This window comes from Melospiza georgiana, chromosome 17, assembly GCF_028018845.1.
Source record: "Melospiza georgiana isolate bMelGeo1 chromosome 17, bMelGeo1.pri, whole genome shotgun sequence".
NCBI classification, from domain to species: domain Eukaryota; kingdom Metazoa; phylum Chordata; class Aves; order Passeriformes; family Passerellidae; genus Melospiza; species Melospiza georgiana.
Window position 1 is genome coordinate 7,614,449 of NC_080446.1, and position 19,334 is coordinate 7,633,782.

At 52.7% G+C, this 19,334-nt stretch overlaps 2 protein-coding genes across 2 annotated transcripts; one reads left to right on the forward strand and one right to left on the reverse strand.

Annotated features, from left to right (window-relative positions):
- The first annotated feature begins 307 nt into the window (after positions 1-307).
- Positions 308-4,716, forward strand: LOC131090854 (BPI fold-containing family B member 4-like). Its single transcript, XM_058036489.1, has 9 exons — positions 308-379; positions 813-917; positions 1,361-1,507; positions 1,783-1,846; positions 2,486-2,546; positions 3,164-3,255; positions 3,340-3,382; positions 4,092-4,146; positions 4,312-4,716. Exons 1-8 carry the CDS (start codon positions 363-365, stop codon positions 4,121-4,123), a joined length of 561 nt encoding a protein of 186 aa, XP_057892472.1. The 5' UTR covers positions 308-362; the 3' UTR covers positions 4,124-4,146; positions 4,312-4,716.
- Positions 4,717-12,196: 7,480 nt separating this feature from the next.
- On the reverse strand, positions 12,197-18,624 carry CDK5RAP1 (CDK5 regulatory subunit associated protein 1). Its single transcript, XM_058036153.1, has 13 exons — positions 18,384-18,624; positions 17,685-17,788; positions 17,188-17,222; positions 16,415-16,515; positions 16,074-16,284; positions 15,231-15,351; positions 14,721-14,951; positions 14,370-14,467; positions 14,205-14,260; positions 13,959-14,089; positions 12,942-13,091; positions 12,401-12,541; positions 12,197-12,277 (listed from the first exon to the last, which is right to left on the reverse strand). The coding sequence occupies exons 1-13, from the start codon at positions 18,622-18,624 to the stop codon at positions 12,197-12,199; spliced, it is 1,701 nt and encodes a 566-aa protein (XP_057892136.1).
- Positions 18,625-19,334: the final 710 nt, after the last annotated feature.

Below are 19,334 nucleotides of genomic sequence, written 5' to 3' on the forward strand. Positions count from 1 at the left end.
TCGGAGCAGGACTCCTTGGTGAAGGACTCGGCACAGGACTCCTTGGTGGAGAAGGACTGGCCACAGGAATCCTTGGTGGAGAGGGAGTTGGCACTGGAATCCTTGGTGGGAAAGGCCTTGCAACAGGCCTCCTTGGTGGGGAGGGACTTGGCAATGGTCTCCTCAACAATGGTCTCCTTGGCAATGGCCTCCTTGGCAATAACAGCCTTCTTGGAGAGACAGGTCTGCTTGGCACAGGGCTTCTTGGAAAAGGAGGTCTCCTAGGCAATGGAAGTCTGCTTGGACTCGATGGTCTTCTGGGTGAAGCAGGAGGACTGCTGGGTGCAGCAGGAGGACTGCTGGGTGGTGAAGCCCCCCAGAAGATGACACGCTTCGCCTGGTGAGTCAGAAGCCCCGTGGTGGGGCTCACTGCAGGGTGGCCCATGATGTCCAGGGGATCAGACCTTCCCTCTCATACAAACCACCAGTCCCAGGCTCACAGCTCACATGAGAATCTGCCACAGGGGAACTTCCAACCAGAAATGGGAAAAGTCTTACCTGTGGGAGTCATGTGACACTGCCATGGGCAACACAGCAGGAGGGGCAATCTCCATCTGTGGAGATGACTGAGACTCAGGAGGATATGGCCTTGAGAAACCTGACCATGCTTTGAGATTGGCTGTTTGCAGAGCAGGAATTGGTCCTTCCCCACCTTCACTTTTACCTGGGAATATCCACAGGTCAAACAATGAGCAGGAAGAGATGGGACTGTAGGATCTGCTCCTGCTGGTCCTGCCATCTCAAGGTGGGTTTGCCTTGGTGTCAACCCCCAGGCTGAAGGTGCTGAACCTCGAGAACGCCCGAGTGTCATGGAAGGTTCTTCGTGGGACTGAGCTTGTGCTGAACCTGTACTCGAAGCTGGTGCTCCGCTTCCCAGGGTGAGTGAGGCTGGAGGGTAAGGCCATGAGGGTGCTGGGGAGGATGGGACACTCCTGAGTGCTGGACTAACACCGAGCAACAGGCTGGTGAGAAAAGCTGTGCTGCTGACTCTCCCTGGAACCATTTCCAGCTGTCCTCACTCCACAGACGCTCACCATCCGTGGAAGCGTTCAATAAACGTGGATATGGCTCTGGAGGACATGGTTTAGTGAACATGGCAGGGGTGCTGGGTTGATAATTGGCTTCTTGATCTTAGAGGGAAATTCCAGCCTGAACAATTCTATGGTTCTGGGATCTGATACAGGAGAAGGAGCCTGAGAGAAGCCCCTGAACTGAAGCACTGTCCCAGCCAAGGCTCTGCTTGCAGCTCTGCCCCAGGCACTGGTCTCTGGTGCTGCTTTGACTTCCTCCATAACCTTCCACACCACTTCCTCTTTTCCAGGATTTTTCAGTTTCTGAGTGGATCCTCAGTAGAAGCAAACATCACATCACACATGGCCCTGACCCAGGACTCCCCTGGTGACCTTAAGCTGGTGCTTAAGGATTGCAGCAACCTCCTTGGTGGCTTCAGCGTCAGCCTGAGGAAGGGGTGAGCGTGGGGGTCAGTTGGGGCACTGGGGCAGAGCTTCAGTCTCAAATCTAGGCACGGATTGACAGCCTAACAAGCAGATTTTGGGATTCAGATAACAAAGTCCTGAGCATCTGTAATTCCTGCTGAAGCCTGGGGGAGCTCTGGGCTTGCAGCATCTCTTATCAGAGAAGAGGAGGGGGCTCCTCTACAGAGGAGCTCAGTGTTTTCTTGATGTCAAGTCCTGGGTTTTGACAACTTCCCTGGTAATTTTTGTCTGTCTTTTCCCTCCCCAGCCTCCTCACCAATCTGGTGAGCAGCTTGCTGAACAAGTCTCTTAAGTCCCTCGTCCCTGCGCTGGTGAGTGTCTGAATATTCTTTTCTTTGCTGTGAAGTTGCATTTCAGCTGCAGTCAGTGCTCCTGCCAGAACTGCCTGGTAGATTTACACACACACAGAATCACAGAACAGTTTGGATTGGAAAGGACCTCAAAGGACCTCAAAGGTTAATTAGTTCCAATCCCCCTGCCCTCGGCAGGGACAATATCCATTTCATATATATATATATATATATATATATATATATATATGTGATGCACAGATACATACCTGCAGCCCATAAGTGAGTTACAGAAAATTGCTGATCTTCCTCACAGTCAGAATTTATTTGTTAAGAGTAATTTCAATTTCATCATGTGATGTTATGGGGTAATTTATACTCAGCTGTTCCCTGTGGGACTGAACAGAAGCAACAGCTCAGTTTAGAGCAAAGTGGCCTTTTAGAGGATCTTTTACCTTGTTCAGTAGAACCTGTGCCATTTTAAGAAGGGTGCTGAGCAAATCATATAGTTCTTTTTCCATGGGAGAACTATGCTCTAGGATGAAATCAGGATGTTTGTCCCATCCTGATTTAAATCTGTGGAACTCAAGTGGTGCTGGGGAATGTGCTGCTGCACCCACAGTGTTCTCACCAAGACTGTGCCACTTGTTGCCATTGCAGCTCTGCCCATTAGTGAACGTGTGGGTCAGCATCATCAACATTAATCTGCAATTCCTTAACCGTAAGTCATTACATTTTCTTTCCTATATTAAGTTTCAGGATGACCCTGGGGGTTTGTGTGTCTGGCCACCTCCACGGGCAGCAGGTGTCCTCAGGAGAGCTGGAGCTGTGCAAGCAGGGCTCTGTGCATGGAGCAGGAGCAGCTTTTCTCTGCTGGCAAAGCTGCTGTGGGTGGCACAGTCCTGGCTCACCACCACTGCCAGACACCACAGTCCTGCTCTTCTTACAGGTGTTTTTCTAACCAGGGCTAGATCCAAGCTGCTGCCAAGAGTTGGCTATGCCAGGACCCCCAGGTGCAGCCCCACAGAGCCAGAGGGCTTCCCCTCCCCAGCTCTGTTCATGTCAAACCTCACACACCATTGCTGCAGACCTGTTCTTCCCAGCATTTCCCTTGGGACGGGATCTGCACCTGAGAGCTCCAGGGTAGCAGCTTTCATGGGAGCCTTTGAACCCCAGGGAGTTTGAGATCTATAGGAAGGACAAGGAGTTTTTCCTCCTTGCTGGGCAGGACAGTGCTCTCCCAGCTCTGCCAGGTGCTCTGGGTGGGCACAGGGCTCCAGCAGGCTCAGTGACCCTCAGACAGCTCTCAGTGCCCTGACAGCCTCTCCCTCTCCCCAGGTGTCATCTCCTTTGGGCTTCTGGGGAAAATCTACTCTGCCTTCTCCAAACTGCCAGTGACATCTGGGCACTATGTGGAGCTGGATCTGCAGGTACAGCCATGTCCCATCCCATGTCCCCACACTTCTGCCCTCCCTCCACATTCCCGTGCTCTAACACCCCCTTGTTCTTTGCAGAATTCCCCATTCCCAAGCTCCTTCATCGACTGGCTCCTTCAGAGTAAGTCCAGCCCCAGGGCTGCCACGGGGATCCCCACGGGTGTCTGTGAGCCAGAACGGGGCAGCTGAAATGGGGGACACAGTCCTGGGGAGTGGCCAGGAGTGGGGAGGGCTCTCATGGCTCTGGGGTGCAGCCAGAGCTGCCAGGGGCTGTGCATCTCTAAACAGCCCCACAGAGCACTTGCACCTCACAGGGCACAGCAGTGCTGGGGGTGTTGGGGTCACTGGCCCTCAGAGGTGGCCCCCAGCTCAGATGTGAGCAGCTTTGCTCCTGTGCAATGCCAGGTCTGGAATACAGTAGCAAGAGAAAGTCTGTGCACTCCTACCTGTGCCCTGCACAGCCCTGGAAAAGTCATTTCACCTCTTATAAAAGGATTTAATAATATTTGCTTAATAAGAGTGAATAATGGTCCTCAGGATGCTGCGAGGATTAATTAATATTTGCAGAGGTGATTGGAAGAGCTCTCAGCTTCATATGCATGGAAAGTTAATATATAGGGAAGGGAAGGAAGAGTTGGAAGTCTTCCCAGCTTCCCCAGAGCCGTGTTCCTGAGGGCACTAAATCATCTCTGCCCATAAAGCTGGGGCCTCTCAGGCCCCTGGTACAGCAGGCACTGCTGAGCCTGTTGCTGTGCTGGGGGACACTGGGGACTGTCAGGCTTTGGGCACCTGGGGAAGGGAGTGCACTGACCTGGGTGTGTCTCCCCCAGCTGCAGGTGTCAACCCCAGCATCAATCCGTAGCTGCAGGACTGGCAGAGCCCTGGGTAAGGAGGATTGGCTGGCTGGGACCTGGCTCCGAGCTCTGCTGCCACCTGTGCCGGTGCCAGAACCTGGGCTGGGTGAGGAGAGCCCTGCCCCTGCTGCCTGGAGCGGGAGGTGGCAGGGGGAGCACAGGGCTGCCTGAAATCTCCACTCTGGTGTCCCTCCAGGTGCCCCTGCAGGCGATTCCCCAGGAGGAGGAGGAGGAGGGAAGGGAGGAAAACGACTCAGAAGGTGGAGAATAGACATGAAAATGGAGAAACCCAACCAGGAAAAGACTCTTTCTTCTGTTCTATGTTTCAGCCTTCTCAGATTTTGGTGTCTCTGTCCAGCCTAGAGTTATCTGTGTCAATGATACTCTGTGCCAATAATGATAAGTCAGTAATTAGCCACATTGATAATTAGCTGTGTCAGTGATCAGCCATGTTGATGACACTGTCCCTCCTGGCTGTAATGGTCACAAACCACTTGTTGTGGCACTCACTGATGAAGGGATGCCCTTGATCCCCTGGTTTTCCCTCACACCCATCCCAGCTTCACTAGGGCTGGAGTTTAGGCCAGGTAATGGCTCAGCACAGAGGGAACATTCCAGGTGCTGGATGCAGACAGTCAGGCAGAGTTTGGTCACCTCAGGAATTTCATGAGACTGTACCAACTGCCCAAATCCTTCTGAGAAGGGAAGAGAGAAAAGGGACAAATTCAATGAGCTGTAAACTCTTTGTCTTTGCTCTCCTTCTGCTTCTTGATTGGCTTACAAATTCAAAAGGGATTTTTGCTGTTTCCAGTGATTTCATACTGTTAAAAAGAGGCAAAAAAAGCCCCCAGCCTAATCCAGGCGCACACTCAGCCTATTTGTTCCCAAACAGCAACGCTTTGAACTGATCAGAGTGAATGCTATCCTGCCTTGTAATCTCCAAGTGGATTTGGACGTGCTGCATTGTGGGTGAGGTGGATTTGAGGCAGATTCACACCCTTCTGTTACTCCTTACAATAAAAATGATTTTTCTTCATCTGCATTCAGCACGTGACTTGGTTCCTTTCCAAACTGCCAAAGGATTTTTGCATTTGCAAGGGTTTTGTTATTTATCTCTCCCATCAGCTACAGGAGTAACTCACATGTGCGGAATATTGAATAGGTGAGTCTGCTGGAAAGGTGGGGAACCACAGGGGCTGCAGCTCCAGAGACAGGCCTGAGTGAAGCCCAAACCCTGCCCAGGCTGCCAGACCCCCACTCTCACAGCTTAAAGTAGCTACAGAAACATGGCCAATGTGGCAAATAAATATTCCCCTCATTTGTATTTATGCAGGTTTATTCTGCCCCTGTCCCTGAGCTGCTGGTTCTGTTAGTGTGTATTCCTGCTCGTGCCTGTTGCCAGTGAGCTGGGGCTGTTGGACATGAGCAAACACATCCCTGGAGCTCCAGGGGGACAGCTCCCCCCAAGGCTGGGGCTGGGACCCCCAAGGAGGGCAGGGGCAGTACCAGCAAGCTCTTGGGCACAGGAGCCTGCTCCTGGCTGCACTGGCATCAAACCTCATGCCAGGCTGGCTGTGCCACAGCCCTGGAGCTGAATGGCTGCATGGTGAGGGGGGCCGGGGACAGATGCCCAAGCCCTGCAGCCTCCAGATCCACTGGCACAGCACTGTGTGCCACCAACCATTTCCAAGTGTCCACATTGGCTCTGCTGGGCATTCCTGGTGGGCAGCACCCACATCCTTCTCTGCCTCTGCCCAGCGTGGGTCCCTCTGCTCCTGCCCAGGGCCCCAGAGCCCCATCCAACAGGAACAGGGGAGTCCTGGTGCTGTTAGCTGAGAGTTTGCAGCCAGCATCCTCCTGGTACCACACTGCCAAGGCCAGGGCTCCTGCTCACATCTTCTGAGAGGCAAAATGTTCCCCTGAAAACCCTGGACGTTCTCACTGCTCTTTTCCCAGGGTAATGGTGTGGCTGATGTGTCACCAGTGCCACAGGACCACAGACCAGCCTCTCCTGCTGCTCCTTCAGTCCCTGTACCTCACCACTGTGAGCAAACCATACCCTGAGCAGCCAATGCCACCCCTGCCTGGCCAGTTAATGGCAGAGGTAACAATGCCAATGAGATGTGGGCACTGGGCACGTCAGGGCTGCACCAGAGCACCTGGCTGCAGAAACACCCACACCTGGGGGCTCAGGGAATGGGTCTTGGCTGATGATCTGTGCATGTGCTCAGAGCACAGAGATGAAGGGCAGATGCCAGGTGCCCTTTGATGACAGTGGCAGAGCTCTGTCACACAGGGACAGGATGGGTGGCAGCGTTTGGCCCAAGCTATTGAATCTGTAATGCCTCATTGGGCACCTTCAGTTTCCAATTCCTAAGGAAGCAGAAGGAGGAGGATGAAGGAACGTGCCAAGGCTCACTTGCTGTGAATGATTGCAAAAAAAGGTGTAAATATTTCCTCAGTAACCCTAGAGCCAAAATGCCAAAGCCCAAACCTCTCCGGGTGGCACAGTGCCATCAGGCTGTGTCCCACCTCTGCTGTCACCGAGGCAGGAGTGGGCAGCCCCTGGCCACTGTGAGCCCTGTGGGGACAGCAGCAGCACCTGCACTGCTCTGACCCACCAATATTAACAAAAACAGTGCCATGGGGCATGTCCCTGCTGCTGGCACCACCCAGCCCCAGTGTGCCAGGACAAGTGGCTCTGGAACAGCTCAGATCTTTGTCAGCTCTGGCTGCAAGGGCACTGATGGGGTTTCTCCTGAGGTTCCTCTCACCCTACTGGGTTGCCCTGTGGCATCAGGTCTGAGCCTCTCCCAGGCTTCTGCACCCACTGGCACCAGTGTGCTGTGCAGAGCACCCCAGGGTACTGTCAGCATTGCCACTGCTGCACCGGCTGCTGAGCGTGGCATAGGGAAAGCTTTGCCACCAACACTATAAGGGCTTTTCAAAATGGAGTTTGGATAAGAAACTGTGGGAAGAATCTTCCCTTTAATGAAATGTCAGAATGTTTCCCATTTTTAAAGGAAAGTTGGTTGTAGAATTGCCTCCTGTTTGGTTCTGATAGCTTCAACCAAAGCCTCCTACTATTCTTTTTAAAACTTCCTGTAGTTAAATTATAGAAAGAAGACATAAAAAAAAAAAGAAAAGAAAAGGAGAAGGAACAGATTAAAAGACACTAAATAACCCAGAGAGCAACTTGTTTAGTCTCAAAACCCCATAATCAGTGAATCTCATTTCTGTTCCCATCACTGTCCTCATGGATGCAGGAAGGGGAGGAGGACAATCCTTTCTGGCTGTTCATTTTCACAGCAGTGTGCTGAATATTAATCACTCTCAGACCCTCTGCTGGAGGCACTGCTGCAGATTGCCCATCCTGCAGCCACTCTGTAATTCCTACATGGGATGCACAGCCGGGGTGGGCGACGGATCCCACAATGACCTCGCTCTGTGAGTGGCAAACACACCCCCAGCAGTGTCCCTGAGCACCCTGACAGCTCCATTAGACATGCCACTGTGCATCAGGCTGTTGTCATCCCTGGGTTTGCTCTCCAGGAATCAGACACCTTCTCGTCCTCCTCAATGCAAGAAGTCAATGTAAGGCAGCAAGGTTGAGATTTGGGGGTTTTCAACACTGATGGACTTTGCTTTTGACACCCTTGGAGCCATAACGAGAAAGCCCCAAGCCTTGTCCTTGTGCTGACAGCCCTGCCTGTCCCCAGGCTGGCAGCACTCCAGCCCCACGTTCCTGGTGGCAGGGGCAGCTGCCCCACACCGGCTGCTGAGGAAGGTGGCTTGGACCCAGCAGGAACAGGGACCCTGGGCAGGGACCCCTTGAAATAATGTGAAATAATTCCCTTTCACATTTCCTGGTGGAAGTTCTGCTGAAGGGGAAGAGCCCCTGCCAGGCACACAAAGCACAGAAAGCAGCCCTCTGTTTTTCATAGATACAGCTGTCCAAAGGAATTGCAGCACCTTCGCCTCACGGGAGGCATTTTAATTACTCTATTGACTCGTGCTCCTGAGAGCCCCAGACGTGTCAGAGCTCAGGCTGGGATCAGAGGGATGCAGAGAGACAGGGAGGGAATGCATGACCACCCCTGACAGCCCAGTGCTGCCCCACCACAGCCCCAGTGCCCTGCCCTGCACACTGAGTGGTGCTGGGCCATTCCACGCTGTCCCTGACCATCATCAGACCATCTTCATGTCTCTGATCTGTGTCTGACTGTTAAATAACTCAGCAGCAGGGGAAAAACACTTGAAAAAAATATCTGGAAGATATAGAGCCATTAATGAAAAACATCAGAAAATAGATATCAAGTAATGACACCGCAATGAGAGCTTATTAATAGGAAAGGCTAAAGATAAAACTAATTTAAACCTGATGAGACAAGACATCTCATCTTCAGGAGAATGAGAAGTCAATAGTTGTCTGTCAGCAAAGGAAATAAATTGCTCACAAGGGAGGAGGGAAAGCTGCAGGACTGCTGGGCCCCAGAGAGCAGCAGTGGCTGTGACAGACTGAGATACCCTCTGAATTCACAAACCCCATGGCTCGGAGCTGCCACTCACCACCTCTGTCATTGCCATGCAGGTCACAGCCCAGGAGTGCTCCAGGGAGGCACACAGACATGGCGGGAGGCTGGGGACACACAATGCCAACCTGGGGGGGCTGCAGAGCAGCTTGGGGCTGGTCTGGGGTGCACCAAGCAATGGCAATGGAGAGCTCATTGCATTTCCAGCACAGCACAGAGTTCACCATCACCTGCAGAGGAGCCTGCAGGAACAGCTGTGCCTGCCCTGCCAGAACCCAACCACTGCCAGTTTCAGAAAGGAGTGAACTGTAGAACTGTTTTTAGAAATGGAAAACAGTTTTGAAAGCTCTTTATGTTACATTAAATCCCAAAGCTCTGTGCAAAGAGCTGGCTTCAGAAATGGTGATGAAAAACTGCTGAAGGAAAACTCCCTGAACCCCCAGCCCACAGCAGTCCCAGAGCAGGAAGGAGGAGGAGGCCTGGGGGAATGGGCTGGCAGGCACATGGAGCCTGTCTGCTGAAGTGAAAAGCCACAAGAAAAGAGGAGGAAAGCATTTCCCCTGGCACAGCCTGGCAGGCTGCTGGCATCACTCAGAGGCAATGCCTTGTCACCTGCCACCCCCTCAGCAGAGCAAGCTCCAGCTGACCTAAAGCAAACTGTGCTTACAGGCTTACATCAGGGAAAACATCCATCCTTCCCTCCACCAGCACCAGGACATGCAGAGGGAACACAGACTGCAGAGTTCGAGGCGTTCTGGGGGAGGACATGATACACCATGGCCAGCTCTGGCACTGGGAAAAGCCTGACTGCTCTGCCCAAGCTGCTTCAAAAGTTTGGAGAAGGGAGCAAATTTGGGCGGGAGAGTGTAGGCAGTGATGGGAATCAATTTTGAGGCTGTCCTTAAACCAGTAAAAGCCAGTGCTGAGCAGGGAACAGGGGCTGTGAGCACCTGCTGCTCTCGGTGCCTCCACTCCCCCAGCACAGCCAAGACCTGAGGACAAACAAGTTTGTTCTCTGATGGGGGCCAGGGGAACAAACAGGCTCTTGTTCTCCCTGCCAGCGACCTTTCTGCCAGGTGAAGCTATTTGTGTGTGCGGGTGATGTCCAGCCTCACCCACACCCTGCCAGCAGAGAGGAAACTCAGGCTGTGATTTACGAAATTCCGGTGTCAGGAGACACCCTCAGGGCATGGCTGCTGGTGGAAAGTAAATGTCATCCCCGCACTTCAGGTCTGCACTGGGAAACCTGATCTGCCAAAAACCTCCTGAGGTGTTTGCCCATGGGCAGGACTGACTGCAAGGGCACAGCTTTGACCTGCAGAAGGCACAGGTGTACATCAGGGAGATGGGAGGTCTGGGAGGGTTCAGGGCTCTCATCCCTGCTCAGGGTGGGAACAGAAATGTGCAAGAGCACAAACGAGGTAGGTGTCCAGCTTTCCCAATAGCTGGATTTAGGCAGCAAACCTTACAAGTGACACAGAACCTGCATCCCACCTCCAGGCCTCAAGAAAAACAACACATTCCTTCTTCCACACAGTGCCAAAGGACTGACTCAGCCTCCAAGGTCACCATAAGCACTTCCTAATGGATGCTTTGCTGCCTTAGAACCTCGGTCTTCATTCCCGAGGCCTATAAAAACTAAGAAGGCGAAGCAAATGGTGAGTGCTATGGCTCCCCAGGGAGCCCATGCAGTGAGCATTATCATCACCTCCTCATCAAAATGTAAAACCCAGCTCTCCTCCTCATTAGTCTCCCACTCTTAAAATAATGATTGTAAAAGGGCCACAGCTGGCCTCAAAGCAGGATGGAGGGGGGAGGGCACACTGTGGTCTGTATTTTCCACTTGGAATAGACGCTCCTGGGGAGGTCAAAATGAGCAGAGAAAGGTGGGTGTCAGCCCTTTTTCCAGAGTGCTGGCTTGGGCCCTAATCCCAAAATGCCTGGGAATTATGAGCTGAAAGATTTGCCATAGGGCAGTTAAATTTGGCTACTGCTCAGTGGGCTTGATGAGCCAAGCATCTTGGCCTCATTGCCCATCACCTCTGAGGGCTGTTTGCTTATACATGCTGCTGCTTCCTCTGGGATTTCAACCAAACTGCTGCCTCTTCCTGAAACCCCCCTGGACCACAGGCTCATCCTCACTCACAGCACAGGTTCAGGCCCTGGTTTGTGAACTTGGGCCAAATACACATTCCCATGTGGAAGCAGGAGGGCAGAGCAGCCCTGTGCGCCTGTCAGTCCCTCAGAGCCCACACAGACAGTGCTGTCTGTGCAGATTCACTTCCTGAGAAGGGACTCAGCTCTGATAATAAACAAAATGTATTTGTTTCTTGAAGCCTAATGAATATTCAGTGAACCATGCTGTTTTCAAAGAGAAACAATTATAGCCCAGAAAGAGCTGAGCAGGAGAGGTGTCTTTCGAGCAAAACCTTTTCACGTTTATTTTAAAATTCTGCAAATTCATGTTGTGACTGCCCTGCTACCAGCTGTTCCTTCAAAACTGGCCACTGGCTTGAGCCTTTTACAAGGATTTATTTTAATGACATGATTATCTGTATGAAAAGGGGTGATCCTTTCTCACATCTCAGTTTACTCACAAGTGCAGGTCACAGGTCCTTGTTTGAATTTCACAGAGCAGGCTGGAATGTGACATTGCGCAGCCAGGGTCAGCTGCAGGCTGATGAAAACAAGGAACTGTCAGATGCATTTGAAGAACTTACTGGCCATTTAAATCAGTACAACCACTTCTCTTGGTAAGCAAAGGGAAGGACATCCATAGATGTTTGGATTACAAAACTGCACCCCATGTTTTAAGCAGCCATCTCTTCCCACGCATTCGCCAGGCCTGGAAACAAGGAAATCTTCTCCAGACAAGATCCAATCCTCCCCAGTACCAGGGCAAAGCTGCATTCCTTCAGCCCCAGACACAACAGATTCACTGGAGCACGTTAAACACCATTTTTTATTCCACAGTCCAGTGCCACATTCCAACACACAAGTGTGGTGTGGGTTCTTGCATCCCCTTTCCAAGCATTTTGCCAATATTTTGAAAGAATTAATTAATCTTCTGTTACTTCAGGCCTTTCTACCCTTTGACAGTACTCCTGTCACTCTCCAGCAGCTACTGGGGCTGTGTTTTGTAGGTACTACCAGCTTTTGCAGCTCCTAAATTCAGCTGAGCTCGTAGGAAGGAACTGCTCTGCACATCCATCTCAGGCTGGGCTGTGCCAGAGGACGTGATCACAGTCAGAGGACAGACCTGCAGCACTCTGAGGGTGGGACAAGCCTCAGGGCAAGTCAAAATACACAATCTCACAGTACTTGGATTTTGCAAGTTCACACACAGCTTCTATCCCTTTGAACCTGCACACACTATGACAGATAACTTGGCACCAAAGCAAAAATATATATGTATTTTATTATTCCATAAATAAATTTTAATATACATATATATCTTCCTGGTTCTACCATATCTCTCCACCTGACCACAGTTCCTTGTTTCTTCGTGGAGAACATGTGCTGCTTCCACCCAGGGGCAGCAGGGATCCCTCAGTGAGAAGCAGCAGCACGGGACAGGGTGGTCCGATAGAGCGGAACTCCCCGCAGGGTCTGCGAGCTGGCAGAGGTCACCTGAAAGAAACAGCACAGGCCTTCAGGCACTGGGGAGGATCCATGCTAATTTTAGGCTCTTCTGGCAGCAGCTGCCCTAGAGAACAGCACTGAGCAAGGAATTGAGCACTGCAGGTAGGTCACCTTCACCATCACATAGTCCCCGGGCTGGGCCCTGCCTGGAGCCCCGGGCTCAGCAGCATCCTCCAGCTCAGCGTCGGGGAAGATCACCTTGATGTTGCCATCGTTCCTCCCACACAGCTCTGAGGCAGAGCGTTTGCTGGGCTGGAAAGAGGACAGGGAACATTACCTGCATGGCAATTGCTCTGATTCACTGCTGGGCTTTATTGCCTCAGGAATTAATTGAGCACTATTGATGGTATTAAACCCACATTAACCAAGCCCTGGAACAGATCACTGTGTCCAGAGCTGCTGGGTGACACTCACACACCAAAGCACAAATTCTGTGCTTGGCCAGAGATGCATCCCTAACTGATCCCATTCCCTGTGCTCAGCTCAGTGCTCTGGCAAAGTCAGGCTGTCTGTTTAAGTGTGAAGAAACGGTCTTGGGAGTCCTGGGATTACAAGGGGAAAGTGAGAAGGGAAGTCAGAAGTGGCGACTGCTGTGCACAGCCTCAGATCCAGCAAGAAAGGAGGAGGACAATTCCATTCCAGGCCCACTCACCCCTTCCACCAGCACCAGCTGGGCCTGTCCCACCAGTGCTGTGTTGGCCCTCGCAGCCTCCTCCCTGAAGGTGGCAATGAGCTGCTCCAGCCGCCGCTTCTTCACATCTGCGGGGACATCGTCCTGCAGCCGGTGATGTGCCCGTGTCTTCTGCACACACAGAGCCAGAGCAGCCCCTCAGCACCCAGCCTGAGCCCAGAGCCTTGGCTGAGCCCAGCCAGCCCCACTGCTCCTCCAGCAACAGCTTCCCACATTCCAACAGCATTTCAGTTTGTATCACAAAGGAACTATTCCAGTGCCAGCCATGCCCTCACGCTCCTCACATCTTTCTTCTCCACCTTTTAGGCAGAGGGTCTGATGCAGGGCACTGAGTATCAGTGGCTGTGAAAGAGTTTTGCAGCTCCTGTGTGGGATGTGCCTGTGCCTGTCTGTCCATAGACAGGCAACAGATTCTACTAATTCCAGTCTATGTACTGAATGGTGATCTAAATCCCTTTGCTTCCTTAAGTTTCCCAATCTTCTGTCCTCTTCCCCAGCAGTATCATAAACTCTGGAGAGCATTCTAATGGAGACTTACCAACTACCCACTCTTCTCATGGAAATACCTTCTCAAAAATTCACCACTTCTCTCCAGACTTGACTGACAGACCCTCATAGCTGGGCTCCAGCCCAGCACCATCAGCACATTCTTCATCAGCAAATAATGTATTTGCAGCCTCTGCTGACACAGTTGCTTCCCTGCAATGACCCTGGAGCATCTTCAGAGCCAGGTCATTGAGCAGTTACCAACCCTGACACTCCTACAGAGAAGCTGGAAGCCTCCCAGGCAAAATAGCCCTTGCAGAACCACATACCCTACAAGTGCTACCCGGGACAAACAACATCTACCAGCATACAAGTCTTTGGGTATGATTTTCATCAGCTTTTTAAAAAATATGTTATTGTGAGAAATAGCACTGAGGAGTTTAGGGGACACAGCCAGAGATAACAGCCTTCTCCACCAGTGCCTGCACTCACCTGCCTCATGCTGTAGGCAAACAGGAAGCCAACATTGTAGCGGACTTCCCGCAGCAAGGACACCGTCTGCAGGTGATCCTCCTCTGTCTCTCCACAGAACCCAGTGATGAAATCACTGCTCAGGCTCACTCCTGTAACACAGATACAGCTGTACACTTCCCTCATGGAAGACAGGACTGCTGCACTTGGGAAAGGACAGTGAGATGCAGCCATGCCGAGTTCAGACCAAGCCAAAGGAACACGTACCTGGAATAGAGTCACGCACGTGGTGCACAAGCTCTAAATATGCTTCCCTTGTGTATCTGCAATGAACAGCACATGGATTTGCTAAATGGAAACCCACAACATCAGTGAGGAGAAACCAGCAGGCAAATCAAAGGGCAGGACATAGGGCTCCTCATGGTGACCCACCCTCGCCGCATGGCCTCCAGGACTCGGGTGCTCCCACTCTGGGCTGGGAGGTGCAGCTGTTTGCAGATGTTGTGTCGCTCCTGGATGAGCTGCAGGACCTGTGGTAAGTAATCAGATGTCTCAGACAGCTTAACTGTACCTGGGTGCCAAGGGAAGAGTACTCCCTGGTTAAAAGCCAGCAAACTGCAAACCTGCCAGCTTTAGCCCCAACATCCAACTCCCAGGAGCTGCTGTTCCCAGTTTGGGAACCCACAATCTCTTTGTTTGGGAAGGCAGCACAGCCCATACCTCACATTTCAGAGCTGCCTTGCTGCCTGCAAGCAGAAGCCAAGGTGTTTATTTTACACTTGCCTCATCGGGAAAATCCTTGGGGTGTGGAGAGGTGAAACGGATCCTCATTTCTGGATCAATCCTAGAGACCTGGTCCAGCAGATGTGAGAAGCGCAAACCTCCCGCTTTGGCTTTGTACACTGTGCTAAAGCCACGGCTGAGGGCTGGGGCAGCCACTGACTGAAACTGCACCTCAGACAGGTCTCGAAAGCTGTTGACATTCTGACCCAAGAGCGTCACTTCTTTCACTCCCTACAAAATATACAGAGAGGAAGAAATATAACCTGGGCAGGATGGCTGAGCTGCAAGGGCAGCCATGGTTTTACTGCAAGGAGTTTCTGACAGAAGCCCTCCCATCCCTGTCTGTCATGGAGTATTACAAGGGGACTCCAAAAGCCAGTGGTGGAGCCCCATCACAACCTCATCTCTGCAGATAAAGGCACAGGTTACAAGTACCACAGAAAACATTGTTACCAAGAACCACCCTTCCTCCCACAGGCTTGGGACAGGTGGGAGGAGGCTCTGCCTCACCTGATCCGAGAGCATCCTCACTTCCTGCAGGATGGAGGCGATGGGGCGGCTCCTTTCCCGGCCGCGGGTGAAGGGCACGATGCAGTAACTGCACATGTTGTCACAGCCCCGCATGATGGACCTGCCCAGAGGAAAGCACAGGTCACCTCCCTCCTGCAGAACCATCCACACTGCATCCTGCCCAGGATGAGCCCAGAACTGCTGCCTGCAGCCAGCTCCACACACACACCATCCACACTGGATTCAGCTTGCCCTGAGCTAATGCCTCCTGATTTTTGATGCACATTTCCAAGAACGCTGGAAAAAGCTAATGAGGCACAGACTGCCACTGCAGCCTGGCAGTGATCAAAGATCTTTCTACATCCCACTCTTGCAGAATGACACTGTCCTTCCACACACTACAGCCACACTGAGCAGAGTCTGATTTCATGTCTGACAATGTTATCACCAAAACTAAACAATCAGAAGTTACAATGAGTGGAGCATTAGAAGAAGGAATAGCATAACCTGGGGCAGGGGACCACAGAAGGAAGGGGATGAGAGAAGCATGGACTTCAGGAAGAGACAGTGGCACAGAAATCACTCAATGCAGCATCAGGCTGAGAGTCAGCATTCCCAAAGGAGAGGGAGAGAAGTCCACAACAGCCAGAGCTCAGGGCATGCTCTCCAGGGCTCAGTCACACAGCAAAGCAACAGCAAAAACAAACACAAACACAAACACACACACACACTCAGTGCAGCCAGGCACTGCATCTCCTGGGCAGCTGCTGTCACTGACACATCTACTCTGCACAGATTTCCAAACCAGAGCCACGGAAACAAGCACTGGGAAAAGGTACTCACACAAATGCTGTTGTGCCACCTGCACTAGTCTGGACAGGCAGAATGTCAGCATAGGTCTCATCCAGGGACAGCAGGACGTTGGCAGCTTGCTGGCCAGACTCTGCCACTGCCAGCAGCCGGGGAAGATCACGGTAAGCATCAGGGCCTGCCACGACATCGACCAGCTTCTCCCTGTGCAGAATCTCCTCCTTAAGCCTCTCAGCCATGCATCCTGCCACCAAAGGAGAAGGCTCTCGTGAGGCAGTGCTCTCTGTTACTGCCCTGCAGCCCTTCCAGCTGCTTTCACCCCAGGCCAGGGGGGCTGCTGCCAGTGGGACTCAGGCCATGCAGCCCGGCCGTACCCAGGATCCCGACGCGGAGCGGAGCTCGAGCCTGGGGCCGCCGGGCCTTCAGCGCCTTGAGGTGCTGCAGACGGTTCCAGATGGCCTGCTCTGCCTTCTCCCTGGGGACCAGCACAACGGGCTACTGCAGCTGCTGCTCCTGCACTGAGCCCCAGCCTGAGCGCCCAAGTGCTCTGTCAGGAGAATTCAGCTAAAGCAGGGAATCAAATGGCACCTGAGAGTGCGTTTGTGGTGTGTGGATTATGTCTTGGCTCTGTCTTATCTGCTATCACTTTGCTTGCCTGAGAGCATCTCCACTGCAGAAACACTTAAAGGACTAAGCTCTTGGGGACAAAAAGTGCTTTGGCCACACTACAAAGTACCCTGCAATAAGTATTTGGTGTCTTCTCCATTCAGAAAAAACAAGGAAAGTTCCCTTTATATCAAGTTGCCCATAAACATATTTCTCACATTTTTAAAGTACAGACCCTGTACTAGAGAGTCGCTTCAAGAGAAGATAGACTATTTTAAAATAAAATCATTAATTGTGCATGTCTCTCACTGCCCATGGCATGTACACAGAGATTATACTACCAAAGAACTTCCCACTACCCAGAGAAGCAATTCATGGCAAATTAATGTTGTAAATCATAGCACCAGCCAGCCCTACCCTCAACTAAATAGCCAGTTTTATACCTGCATATTCCTTTCCTCATGCAACATCTTTATTGCCTTGGTTTTCAAATGGTAATTCCTTAAAAAGTGTCCCAAACCAGTGACAAACATCTCCTTACCTCACGGAACAGGTGACAAGAAGAACCACATCTGCCTAAATCAAAAGCAACAAAAAGAGAAGAATCTGTCAAAACCAAACAATAAATTCTCATGCCCTGCCCAGGTAACCTAAAGATGTAGACTCTAAAACTCACTTAACTCAGGGAAAAAGACCTACCTGAGTACACAGAAGATTTCAACAAAAAGAGTTGCAAGAAAGAAACAGAAGACAAGCAGAGTCTTCACTAAATGGTAAAAGTAAACTCAAAGAGGAGACAGGAGGATCCTGCTGTGTCCAATCCCTCTCCAACTGAGACAGAGCCCAGTAGTTTAAAGAAAAAAGACAACCCACAGCTTTCTAGCACACTTGTTAAGCAGCTTCCTTCACTTCACAGAACTCAGACTGCAAACCTCCTAACATCCCCCGGGGTTGCACTCCAGAGAAAAGCTGGGACTTGCAGGCACAGCCAGGGCGTGAGGGCTGGGCTCCAGGAGAGCTGCCAAGGTGCTACCTTACCTCGCTCAGCTCCTTTGTCCTGGCATAGCCATTCTTCTGCAGGATGGCCCAGACGATCTCGGTGTCGCTGACGTTCATCTGGCAGCCGTAGGTCTCCAGGTACACTGCAACACAGGCCATGTGACACAGGAGCCTGCTCAGCTCCCATCCACAACCTGTCCTAGCCCCTGCTCTGCGGGAGCAAGCCTCAATCCCACCACTGGAGCCAGGGAAGCAGCACCAAAGCTGCCTGCACCTGCAGCCTACAAGGGATAAAAAAGGGCAGGCTCTGGGAAACTCGTGTGCTCTGCAACACGGCAGGGCTGGGCTGTGACTGCAGAGCAGCAGCAGCAGCAGCTGTGTCCTTACCGAGATACAACACTCGGGGCAGTGAACACCATCCCCGCCAGGGCACCACCCGTGCCACAGCCCCACTGACAGCCCAGCACACACTGCGGGCAGGCGCCAGAGCAACCTGCTCTCTGTCCAACGCCGTGGTGGTAGAACACACACGACTTTGCAGCCAAGAACTAAACTCTTTCTAGCGTCAAAACACCCTCAGGGCCCCAAATGCAAACAAACATCCCATTTTCCCCACTCTGCTCCGACTGGGAAGCACCATTGTCTGCACCGGCCTTACGGCTGCCCTTGACCCGGCAGCGAGGCCACAGCAGGGGGTTCGGCTGACCCCAACAGCTCCGACCCCGAAGACCCACAGACCTTTCGGGGCACCGGGGATAGAGCCCGGCTCAGGCGGCAGCTCTGCAGACGGTCCCGGCTGCCCCGCGGCAGCTGCCCTCAGGAAGTGCCGCAGGTCGGGTCCCGCGGGCAGCGCAAAGCCGCGCCACGCCGGCCGCTGTCCCGGCCCGCAGCGCGCCCTGCGGGCGGCCCCGCTGCGGGGAGCAGCCCCGGACGAGCGGAGCAGCCCCGCCGCCCGCAGCGCTCGGGCCCCGGGCAGCATGGCCGCGACCGGGGGGGCGGTTTGGAGGACGGACCGACCGGCTGGGGAAGGACCGGCCCCGCCGTGCGCCGACAATGCGACTCCGCCGCCGCCTCCGCCCCTCGGCGCCGCGTTCCGCCCCGCCGCCATTCCGGGCCCGCCCCACTGCTGGGCGGCGCCGCCGCGGGAATCCCAGAATTAACTAGGCTGGAAAAGATCTCCGAGGTCATTGAGTTCAGCCTGTGACCCAGAAGCACCATTTCAGCTAAACCAGGGCGTTGAGTGCCATGTCCAGTCTTCCCTTAAACACCTCCAGGGACGGGGACTCCACCACTTCCCTGGACTGCCCATTCCAAAGTTCAATGACCCTTCCTGTGAAGGAATCTTTCCTAATATCCCACATAAAAGTCCCCTGATGCTGCTTAAGACCATGTCCTCTTATCCTGTCCGTGTTCCCTGGGAGCAGAGCCTGACCCCCGCATGGCTGCTCCCTCCTGTCAGGGAGTTGTGAGGGTGAGAAGGTGCCCCCAGAGCCTCCCTTCTTCCAGGCTGAGCCCCCCCAGCTCCCTCAGCCTGGGATGCTCCAGCCCCTTTGTCAGCTCCATTGCCCTTCTCTAGACATGCTCCAACACCTCCATGTCCTTCTTGAAGTGAGGGACCCAGAACTAGAAAAAGGACTTGAGGTGTGGGCCTCACCCACGCCAGGGGGACAATCCCTTCCTTGGTCTGGC

What these genes read in the sequence shown, in the direction of transcription:
- LOC131090854 (XM_058036489.1), top strand. An exon ending in CTGGTGCTCCGCTTCCCAGG is followed by an intron (nt 918 to 1,360) that starts GTGAGTGAGGCT and finishes CCTCTTTTCCAG; the next exon opens with GATTTTTCAGTTTCTGAGTG. An exon ending in CATCGACTGGCTCCTTCAGA is followed by an intron (nt 3,383 to 4,091) that starts GTAAGTCCAGCC and finishes TGTCTCCCCCAG; the next exon opens with CTGCAGGTGTCAACCCCAGC.
- CDK5RAP1 (XM_058036153.1), bottom strand. Translation starts at nt 18,624, where the DNA reads ATGCTGCCCGGGGCCCGAGCGCTGCGGGCGGCGGGGCTGCTCCGCTCG. An exon ending in GGACAAAGGAGCTGAGCGAG is followed by an intron (nt 17,223 to 17,684) that starts GTAAGGTAGCAC and finishes CTTTTGATTTAG; the next exon opens with GCAGATGTGGTTCTTCTTGT. An exon ending in CGTGCGTGACTCTATTCCAG is followed by an intron (nt 14,090 to 14,204) that starts GTACGTGTTCCT and finishes TCTGTGTTACAG; the next exon opens with GAGTGAGCCTGAGCAGTGAT.